The sequence below is a fragment of the Canis aureus genome, chromosome 12 (genome assembly GCF_053574225.1).
Source record: "Canis aureus isolate CA01 chromosome 12, VMU_Caureus_v.1.0, whole genome shotgun sequence".
NCBI lineage: Eukaryota > Metazoa > Chordata > Mammalia > Carnivora > Canidae > Canis > Canis aureus.
In genome coordinates, this window is record NC_135622.1 from 25,301,495 (window position 1) to 25,312,462 (window position 10,968).

The 10,968-nt window shown below is 54.7% G+C and overlaps 1 protein-coding gene across 7 annotated transcripts; it reads right to left on the bottom strand.

The window, feature by feature from the left end:
• Nucleotides 1-302: 302 nt before the first annotated feature.
• On the bottom strand, nt 303-9,999 carry SFTPB (surfactant protein B). 7 transcript variants are annotated; one of them, XM_077843127.1, is made up of 11 exons: nt 9,851-9,999; nt 9,379-9,506; nt 8,943-9,014; nt 8,433-8,558; nt 7,663-7,812; nt 7,320-7,409; nt 5,036-5,219; nt 4,713-4,864; nt 3,758-3,838; nt 3,165-3,249; nt 303-780 (listed from the first exon to the last, which is right to left on the bottom strand). In XM_077843127.1, the coding sequence occupies exons 1-10, from the start codon at nt 9,912-9,914 to the stop codon at nt 3,187-3,189; spliced, it is 1,110 nt and encodes a 369-aa protein (XP_077699253.1). In that variant the 5' UTR covers nt 9,915-9,999; the 3' UTR covers nt 303-780; nt 3,165-3,186. The 7 variants fall into 7 exon arrangements, with proteins under 7 accessions (XP_077699253.1, XP_077699254.1, XP_077699251.1 ...); XM_077843128.1 differs by lacking the exon at nt 303-780 and adding an exon at nt 881-2,180 and having other exon boundaries at nt 5,036-5,150; XM_077843125.1 differs by lacking the exon at nt 303-780 and adding an exon at nt 881-1,302.
• Nucleotides 10,000-10,968: the final 969 nt, after the last annotated feature.

Genomic DNA, 10,968 nt, shown 5'->3' on the forward strand with positions numbered 1-10,968 from the left:
TAAGGGACTTGTATTCTCCTCATGCCCTGAAAAGTGAAGAATAAGTCCTCTCTGCTCTTAGGCCGTCACACCTCCTGGGGCTTTTCCTTTCCACCCTGCTCTGGAGGTGCAGGATGCTGGGCATGTCTCAGGGACCCCCTGAGTGTCAGCCATAGCCACTTCCTGCAGTTCTCTCCTCTCACCAGCTGGTCCCTTCTTGACTCCTGTTGAATGAAAGCTTCTCTTCCATCCTCAGGAACTCATCTCCATGCTTGCCTCACCCCAGGCTCTGTCTCGTCATTTTCCCAGCCAAGTTAAAACAATTTTTTTTTAAAAAAAGGTTTTATTTATTTATTCATGAGAAACACAGAGAGAGGCAGAGACATAGGCAGAGGGAGAAGCAGGCTCCCCGTGGGGAGTCCAATGTGGAACCGTGGGATCATGATCTGAGCCAAAGACAGATGCTCAACCACTAAGCCACCAAGGCTCCCCAAGTTTTTAAAAAATTTAAAACACTTTTCTCTCAGGGATTTTGATCTTACAATTGAAATAATGGTTTCCAAGACAAGAGTCTGCTATCGATTTACAAAAATCCACTTAAATGTTCAAATGCAGAGTCTAAGGATTTGTGTACAACATCCTTTCTGCAAGAGCACGTTGTATAGAAAGTTTCCCCCTGGAGCTTGAATGGTGGAGATGTGGGGGAAATGGATTGGAAATATCTGTAGCTCAATGCCAAAGTGTGCTCTAGTCCTCTCCTGAGATTGGTAGGATTGTGGGTGATTTCCTCTTCTTTTTGATCTGCAGTTTGAATTTTCTATAATAAACACGTATTTCTTTCATAATAAGACATATAATAAAAAAAAAGTTCTTTTGTAAGTAAAGGGACATTTCCAGGCACTGCAGTCTTTAAAGTTAAAGGTTTATTTAATTTTGTTGTTGTTTTTGTTGTATATTTTGATTTTTTTGGTACCCTAACTACCTCATCTCATCACAGTGAATGGGCTCTTTGGGAGAGGGGAGGGTGAGAGGCAGGGGCTGTGCCAGAAGCAGTTATCAGAGGGAGAGGCAATGGGGGTGCCTACTTTTCTCCTAAGGAGGAGAGTGATGTTGCTGCCTGGTCCAGCCATGGGTTCAGGGACATTTTAAATGACTGTCTTTTTTCCTTTTATTATGAAGCAATAGGTTTTATTAGTATTGTTACAGGCATTGGATTACACAGGAACTAATTTTTAGTGTGTGCCCCAACTGAATTTTGAAGACATAAGCTATAGCAGAAATGGAATCACATGGAATTTCGACCAAAACTTGGAAGCTCGCTTTCTAAAAAGATAAAAAGAAAACCCTTTTTTACATCTTAAAGTGATAGCTTATACGCAGCAGAACATTTCAGATATGAAAGTTTGTCCAGTCATCTCCTGACCCTGCTTGAGCCCTGCTGTGTCTGTTCTTGACACGTCAGGCATGTCCTGATTTTTTTAAAGAAAAGTTTGCTCTCGTATATCTATCTTCTACGGTACTTCATGGTCCCATTTTTTATTCTCCTGAATTTAAGTTTTATGAAAGTATTAGCAAAATAACTGTAAAAGCTAGTGTCTTATGCACATGGAGATGAAAGGGAATCAAGCCAGGGAAGGGCCATGTGGCTGATGTGTTCCCTGGACCCGGCCCTGGGGGGTTACGGGAGCTGGCCTGGCTCCAGTTGGGTGTGAGTTCTGGCCGGAAGTTATCAGGCCGGAAGTCCCCTCTTGCGGATCTCCTCCAGAGGGTGCTGCCTTGGCTGCACCTCACAAGGAAGTGGCTCTGGTTTGGGCTGTGGTTAGAGATAGGAGGGGTGAGAATAATAACAGGAATGAGGTTACAACCTCTGGGCTTGTGGCCCATCAGCTTGAAGGAGGTGGGAAAGGTGACCGTGGGAGTGAAGGCTTCTTCCCAGTGTGGGCAGAGGGCAAGGGAGCTTGAGGAGGAGACTTGTCATGTGAAAGAGCCCAAGAATCCCAGAAACCACCGTATTTGATCCCCACTTTGCTGCTGAGGAGAATGAAAGCCAGAGAGGGGGCAACATTATCTTGGCTGGGGACCCATGGTCAGTTGATGGCAGAGTTGGAACCAGAGCCCGGGCCTTCTGGGCCAATCCATTGCTTTTCCTGTTTCAACAGGGATGGAAGGCCCAGATCTTCTGGTGCTGGAAGCCCTAGGAGCTGGAGAAAGGAGACTGCCTTGATCTCCTGGGCAGCTCCCCAGCCCCTGGGTTCCCGTAGCCGTCATCAGGGTAGAGGGAAAGCGTTAATTTGGTCCCTGTGGGATAGGTCTGAGGGCGGACACTTTCCCCCCCGACTGCCTCCCACAGGGGCTTGCAATTCTAGGGAGATTCAGGAGCAAGCCTGGGCTTCCCCACTCAGGTAGAAGAGTTGGACCTGGGCCCGAGCTCCAGGGGGGCACGGGGTTCATTGTTTTATTCACAGCTGTTAATAGACCTTGCCCCTAAAACGTGGCCATTCCATAGGTACCCATTACATTTTAAAAAAATGAGTGAACAGGATGAATGTGACCACCATGTTAGGAGATGGCTCTGAGCAAATGGTGAAGTGGGCCAAGTTTGCTTTCAGGGATTCTTCTGGCCCACAATTGCTATGTCTGTTCCTCTCAGGGTTGTTTCCCTGCCCCGAGGCCCCTGGTCACAGAGGCTGCATCTGACTACTGCTCCATCCTAAGGTACTATTTCTGACTTAGACAATGACAGCCAGGAAGAGAGAAATGTGTCTCAGGAAGAAGGAGTCATGATGTTGGGGTTCCTGGCTTCCAAGGGGACAGCATCATTGTGCAGCAAAGTCTGGTCTCCCCTGCACTTCAGGACAGGTTGGCCTGGGTATATCAAATCCTGAAGATCAGCTGCAGATCCCCCTGAGGCTGGGGGCAGGGCTAGGGAGGTGGGAGCTGGGCCTAGCACAGGGGTGGGGGTGGGATGGGGGGGTGGGATTCTGAGGAGAGGGAGTGAGAGAGGCCATTCTTGAGATGGTGCTGTCAGGATCCCTCAGGAGCTTTGAGTTGTGGCCTACGGGGGAAGATGGGATAGCTAGCAGCAGTGATGACCTCTTCTTGCTTGGGGAACACAGGGACCCCTGTCCTGATTGGTGCAGGACCCATCCACCTCTTATTCCCCTCAACTGGGAGCCTAGACTCACCTGGCATGGCTTTGAGTCCTTGTCAGAAGTGAGGAATGTGGATACACTGGAGAGGACTGAACGTGGTCCTACACGCCCCCAGGGCCTGCCATAAGGACAGCATTAGGGCCTGAGGCCTCGCACCCTGTTCCCCATTCCCAGCTCAGAGGCCAGACGGGAAGCTCCTGCTGGAAGGGGCCGCTTTCACCTCGCCTGCCACCTGATGGGTACTCTTGGTGTGACCTTGTAGACCTCTTGAGGCACTCCTGAGCCATGGGCCTTCTAGGTTCAGAGCCCAAGGAGGTAGGAGGCTCACTCCAGAACACCCACTTTGCAGCACACGCTGCTCAACGAACAAGCCCCATTCCATAATGAGTATCAAACCACACTCCTTAAAACTGCCCCCTCCTTTCCTTTATGTCTCCTTGATCATTCTTTTGTGGCTTTTCCCTGACCCACGTTAAATAGAATCGGAGGACTCTTGCCATCCTGGGCCTGCACCCCTGGGGTTGCCCTGGACCAGAGGAGCAGGGCCTCTGATGATCATGCACCAGAGAGGGTGGGGGCTTGGGGAGCTGAGGAAAGTCCTAGCACTGCTATGGGGGCGAGAGTACCTGGCAGGTGGTGTGGGCATCCCTGCCCCCGGATGCTAGGGTCTGCAGCCGAGGCATGTGCTGCTCCACAAACTGCTCGCACTGAGGAAGGAGAAAGACCACGTGAGGTGGCACCGGCCGCTGCAGGACTCTGCCACCTACCCACCCTGGCCCCTCCCCAGTGCCCCCTCCTGACCCGGGGGAGGTCCAGCCCTCGCCCCCACGGAGCAGCTCTGGCTGTGAATCAGCTGGCAGAGGCTGAAGTGGAGGGTTTCTGTTGGGAAAGCCAGAGACAACAGAGATGGAGGGTATTGGAACTCAGGTGCACGGGCCAAATCTTAGCCTCCACCTTCTCATTCCCCTCAAATTTCAGTTCTAGAAATCTTAAAGCTCATCTGGCCTTGGTAAACTGATGTGGCAGTCACTGGGGAGCCCTAAACGTCATTGAGCTGGGGAGTACTATGCAGAAAGCTGCCTCCTGGGCAGGGCATCAGTGGCTTGCCCCAGGACTTTGTGGAGGGAATTCACTGTAGGGCCCCTGAGTCCTGGGACCCTAGGACCTTCAAGCCTAGCCCTGTCCATGGGTGGATTTGTCCCCAGGAGTGACACTGAGAGGAGGGATGGGGCGAAGACAGGATGGAGACCCTGGAGAGAAGGCCAGGCGCTCCCTAGTTCCAGTGGGCCTGGTGTTATTCGTGTCCTCATAGATAACTGGGCTTTATTTTTTGGTTGCGAGGGAGGCCTGAAGGTCCTCTGGAGCCCGTGCTCTTGTCCAAAGGTGACCCCTGACCTTAGCAGGTTTCACCCTGTGTTATTGTTCCGTGTTTTTTGGTTCGTGTCCTGTCTGTTTGAGTTCCCCATGGGCAGGGGTCAGACCACTCTGTGTGTCTCTGACCTGGAAGACTTTCCTGGGCTCCGCCCTCCACTGTGGGCAGGCCCAGTGTCCCAGGTTCCCCATGTGCCTGCCCAGGTTCACCTTCTGTCTGTCCAGCCAGGAGCTGAGGCAGGCCTGGCGTATTGCCTGTGGTGTGGCCTGCTCACTGTGGTTCCCGGCCTGGGTGGTTACAAACATGCAGAGCTGGCACTTGGACTCTTGGGGTGACCATTCACTGGGCAGAGACGCCAGAGCTGTGAGGAATAGAGAGAAAACTGTCAAGACTTCCCCCGCAGAGGTATCCATTTCTTGTCTGTCCAAATTGGTGCAGTGCAGGGGGACAGGAGAGGGAGAGGGCAGTGCAAGGCCAGGGGGAGGGGCAGATGAGAGTGGGTAGTGGAGGGGGGGGGGTGCGGGAGGCTCACCTGGCCCAGCGCTGTCCTCGTGGGAGCACCGGAGGACGAGGCCGCAGACCAGCTGGGGCAGCATGCGGCCCAGCAGCGCATCCAGGAGCAGGACAGTGTAGCGCTCGGCCAGACACTGGCAGATGCCGCCCACCACCAGGGGTACGACGTGGCACACCTGGCCCACAGTCACAGCCAGCACACCCTGGGGACGGGGGCATGGAGAGAGGGCAGAGTGGGACCTTCCCTGGCAAGATCTACTGTGTGCCTGGCACCGGCAGGCGTTTGTAGTTTTGCCCTGTTCCCTTCTGGGAGGGAGAATGATTATGCTGTTTAGAGATGAGGACATTGGGCATCAGAGAGTCCGAGGGGCCTGGCCAGTCACTAGGTGAGTGCAGGAGCCAGGCTGCCATCCCAACTCTAAGTCCGAAGGCTCTGGAATTGCCAAAAGGAGCATAGCCAGACCACAAAGGTGAGCATCACCGAGGCCACATAGTGGCCTGGGGCAGAGGTGGAACCGGACCTGCGTCTTCTCCCTGCAGACCTAGGGCTTGCCACATTTCCCTGCAGGTGGGTTGGCTTTCATCTGTGGCTCCTGGAGCCAACATGTCCCTGGTTTCAGGAGCCTTTGAGGGAAGTGAGAAGTTTCCCCAGGCTACCCTGATTCCACACTCAACCTCCGAGCTGAAGGACAAGGACAGAGGCAGAGGTGGCAAGCACTCTTGCTCACTCCCTCACTCATCCAACCCACACGTGTAAAGCACCTGCATGCCATAGGCTGGCCTTGGCTCCAGCCCTGCTTGTGGCCCCGTTGACCCCAGTGCTGGGAAGGTACCGGTGGGAGTAGGACATGGTGAACCGTCTGTCTCTGGGGCACATTACCTTCCAAATGGGTACATCTCCCAAATGCTTGCACCTGCTTGTGTCAGAACCCACACTCAGCGTCACCTGCCCGCTTCAATGACAGAGGAGTGGTCCCTGCTCTGTCCAAGGCCTGCCTGCCTACTCGTGCACTGGAACCCTGCCGCCACCCTCTCAAGTACTCTTCCCTGCATTATCCTCTCTCCCCACCTCACTGCTTCTCCCATCTGCTGGCCAGTCTCATCGGCACACAAACATGCTAAGATGGCTTCTGTCATTAAAAGCCTCCCTTGTTGGGGTGCCCGGTGGCTCAGTTGGTTGAGTGTCCAACTCTTGATTTTGGCTCAGGTCATGACCTCAGGGTCCTGGGATCGAGCCCCTGCATCAGGCTCCCTGCTCAGCGGGGAGTCTGCTTCTCCCTCTGTCACTCCTGCTCATGCTCTCTCTCGCTCTGCTCTCTCTCAAATAAATAAATAAATAAATAAATAAATAAATAAATAAATAAATAAATAAATAAACAAAATCTTAAATGAATAGAAGCCAGTGTTTCCTAACTTGGCTTAGACATTTCTGCATGGCCAGGCAGTGTCTGCCTCTCAGTCCCCTGCTCTGACCGCTCTGCCCTGGCCAGCCTGCCGCGGCCACTCTGGCTCTCCGTTCCTTAGGCTTGCCATGCCCCATCTTGATCACGGTCCTTTGTCCACCAGAGCATCATCCTCTGAATCCCCACTCCCCAGAGACTCTCCTTGACCAACCAGCTCAACCCTCTTACTGGCTGTTTTAATTCTCTGCTCTGAACTTATCAGTGAAAAAACCCTCTCCCCCCACAATACCAACTCCAGAAAGAGAGGACATTGTCTGCTGCTGTGAGCTCTCAGTGCTGGGTGGCCTGCAAGGGGCTGGGTGGCATCTGAGAGGCTGGGTGGCCTCCCCAGATGGAAGGGCTGATGGGGCAGGGCCTCCCCACGTTGTATCCCATGTCAAGGCAGGGCAGCCTTGGGCTCAGGGGAGTCTGGGGCAATGGTCACTACAGGTCTGAAAGACTCCCAAGTTTGGTGCAGGCAGGGGTGGAGAATCCATCTGCAGAAATTCTCCTTTTGACAAACTAAAGCACCTTTTCTAAAGAGACAACTGGGATTCTGTGCCATCCGATGATGAGCTGCTGGTGGACAAGACCCAAGTCTTGTTCATTTTTGTTCTTTGAGCCTGGCATGATGCCTGGCATTTAATAGTGAGGGCTTTATGATGGTTGAATAAACTCTAGGCCTGGCACCCATGGGGCCTGAGCCTGAACTCCAGGGTCCCTTGTGTGGGGGCAATGCACAGATGGCTTCCTTCCTATTTTGGGCAGCCAGTTGGCCCCTGACAGAGATTTGAGGGAAGGGGAGGGGAGGGTGGAACTGTGGAAGTCCCTGCTGAGCTCCATTATTCCTGGATGTCTCACCTTGGGAATCATAGCTTGGATCCGCTTGATCAGAGTCCTGCAGAGCCAGCAGTATGGGAGGGGGATGGGCAACTGCTGCTCAGAGAGATCCTGGGGGAGAGAATCACCCCTTAGGTGAGGCCAGGCTGAGCACTGGGAGAAGGCATCCTCCAGGCTCTGCCTCCCCTGCCTCCTCTTCCCCTTTACCCCTCCTGCCTTAGGCCCTGCTTAGAGCTTCTTATCCCCTTTCTGGGTCTGCCCTTTCTGGGGTAGGTGCCTATGGGTCTTGGCAGTGGCCTGAGCTGTCTTGGAGTCCCACCTCTCTTGGGTATGAGGGGCTAGTGGGGCGGGGGACCTCTGTCACCTGTGTATGAGGTCCAGTCACCTGGAGGGCTCCAGGCAGCTCAGGGAGGATCAGCTTGTCCAGCAGCGGATCTGACAGCTCTGACTCTTGCTCTGGCTCTGGAAGCCCAGGCTTGCACAGGCCCAGGTGCTTACAGATGATCTTTGGGTTCTAGGGCACAATGCAGGGTGAGGGGGTGGTCAGGATGTGGGAGGGAACCCATTCCTGCCTAGCCTGGCTCAAAGGCTTGCCCTAAAGCCACCGGCTCTGGGCCTGGAATGGGGGGCAACAGGCTAGATGGGGGCTATGAATTGGGGTTCTGTGGTGAGGGTGGGGGCAGCCAAAAGGCAGAGGTGGGGCCCCGTAGGGTCTATTGGGCAGGTGTCTGGGAATGTGTGAATGAGCACAGGCATGTATGTCTGTGAGAATGGATGAGAGCAAGCATGGGTATGAGAGTGTGCTTGTATGTGAGTGTGGGATGGTGTAAGTTCTTCATGAGACTGAGTGTGTGGTATGAGTATGTGAATGAGTGTATGCGATGTGAAGGGTGTGGGGGTGTGTGGCGGGTGTTTTGTAAGCCCATGTGTGGGCCGTCTCTGTACAGCTGAGCAGGTAGGGCTGTGGGGCACTTGGCTGTGGGCCACTGTGTTTTCTGGACTGGTCACGGGTAGGGGTGTGTGTGTGTGTGTGTGTGTGTGTGTGTCGGGCTGTGTGTGGGGGTAACTCTGGTGTGGGTGGACATGGGGACTGTGCAGGGAGGCAGCTTGGAGGCGAGGTTGCTGGGCCCTCACAATCTGGCTTTGGAAGTAGTCAACCACCACTGGGAAGTAGGTGCCAAGCATGTGATGGCACTGGGGTGTGAGCAGCTTCAAGGGGAGAACGTCACACTCATGCTCCAGGAACTTCCGCACCATGTCCTAGGAGACAGTGAGGAGACAATGAGGTTGTAGAAGGGACAGTCAGGCTGGCCTCTCTGAGGTCTATCCCGCCTGAGTCCCTGGATGCATGGCTACCACCAGACAGACTGGCCACCCTCTCCCAGGGCACCAGAGTTCAGAGAACGCCAAGGAGTGAAGTAGTAGGCTATAGGGAGGATCCTCCCCGTTGGGAGAGACCATCTCTGGCTGTGTTGCTGAGCTCATTCCCAGGATCCTCTTCTAGCTGGGAGGTTCCTGGAATCTCCAGGCAAATCCAGGCCTCACTCTTGGTCTGGAGATGGTCTCTTTATGGGGCTAACCTCTGTGCCCTGTTCTGTCCCCCACCTCCTGGCCCCCAAACTTCATCCATTATCTGGGCATTACCTGGAAGATGGCCTCCTTGGTCATCTTGGTGAGGATGCGGACGATGTCCTGACATTCCTGGCAGAGGTCATCCTGGGGAGGGGGCCCCAAGGTGGGGCACTTGAGTGGGATGGGGGGTGGGCTCCCAGCTCTAGTGCGTGAGGCTGATAGAGTGCTCCAAGGCACAGGCAACTGCCTCCATCCCACCCCATCCCATCCATGTCATCTTATCCTAGCCCATCCCATCCCATCCCAACCCATCCAACCCATCCAACCCATCCAACCCATCCCATCCCATCCCATCCCATCCCATCCCATCCCATCCCATACCATCCCATCCCATCCTCTCTTATCATTCATCACATCCCATTCCCTAAAGGGGGCTTATTCCGTCAGGATTGCCCAACACCCTCTATCCCAGACCTTCAGTCCCAGTGCATCCACGGGTGGTACTCACAGCTCTTGCATTGCCCCAGACTTCCTGTAGACAGTGACCCAGGGCTCTGCACTGCAGTGCTTGCTCCAGGCTTTGGCACCAGAATGCGGGGCCCCGGGCACAAGCCAAGGATGGGGCACTCCAGTCAGCTGTAGTTTGGGGCAGAGCATCCCTGGAACTTTAGCCACTCCTGGCACTCTGACTTCACCCAAACCCCAACTCTAATTTTACGAGGAGCACCTGCCCTTAAACGTGCGGGAGTCAGAGGCAGCAGGGTTCCACATGCACCAGTGCCTGGGAGCTGTGTGGCCTTAGACAAGCCCAGTAGCCTCTCTGAACCTCAGCTTCCTCATCTTGAAATGAGGATATTGTACAAAGTAGGGATAATGGTTGGCTCAGAGCCAGAGCCCAGGAAACCTGGAGATGGACGGGAAGTCTCCTCCACACCTGGACCCAGGTGAGAGGGAGGTGAGGAGAGGCTGGGGAGACTCACCAGCACCCAGGCCACACAGTGTGGGGAGCAGCAGCAGCCACAGCAGCAGGTGTGACTTGGCCATGTCACCTCCACAGCCTGGATACCTTGCTTGGGTGGGGGCCCTTATACCTGACCAGGGATGTGTGGGGGCAGGGTGTATGGGAGGCCCAGGGACCTCAGTGTTTGCCTTTGTCCTGGAGAGCCCTCCAGGCACTTTGATCCCTACCTCTTCTGAGCAGTGACGCTCTCCCAGCCCACCCACCATCTCCTGCCTGCTGCCTGGTTCCTGCTGCCTCTCTCTTCCTGCTGTCAGTCTCATGGGCATGGTCTCTTGGCGGCCTGTAAGCAGGGGGCTTTGGAGTGTCCACATGTGACCCCATGTCTCTGGGCTGTTGGGGGTGGAAAGAGAGGCAGCTCAGGGTAGCCAGAATGAGCCCCCTCCCCTGCCTCCCCAGCCCCTAAGCCTCCTCCACTCTTGAGCAATGCACTTAAGAGCTTCCTGCCCTGCTCTTGACCCAGGGCAAGCCCTGGAGGGGCAATCCCGGGATACTCCTGGACCTCCTACCTGCCACCCTCTCCTTCCCCTTTCCCCAGAGAACTCCTCTGATTCTATGGACACGTGATTGTCATTCCTCAGAGGAACCTTTCCATGAAACCAACCAACCCCACAAGTGCCCAAGAGTCTGGGACAAGAATGTGGGGACACGATTTCCAGAGTGGCTCCTGAGCAGCCCAGACCAGCCATGCTGCTTGTGGCACCTCAGCACCCCATCCAGGGTAGGGGTGGGGCACAGCTGGAGGTTTAGGAGAAAGAATGTGTCCTTGGCAGGGGTAGAGGCTGCAGGGTGGGGTCCCACTGGCAGAGCACACCTGGGGACAAGCTCAGACTCACCAAGGGGCAGACGCTTCTCTACTGTGCAAGGAGTAGAGCCTTAGCTCCTTGTCACCACCTGGAGATCAGTGTATCTGCTGACTGAGTGGAGGCTGCCAGCATCCGTGCTCCAGGAAGCTCCCCTGATACTCATGGGGATGGCAGGGCGGGGGTTAGTGCCCCTGCACACAGGCTGGTCTGGTGACACGCTGGAGGGCACCCAGTGATTCGTGTAGTCTGTTGGCTCAAGAGCTTGTCAGTATGA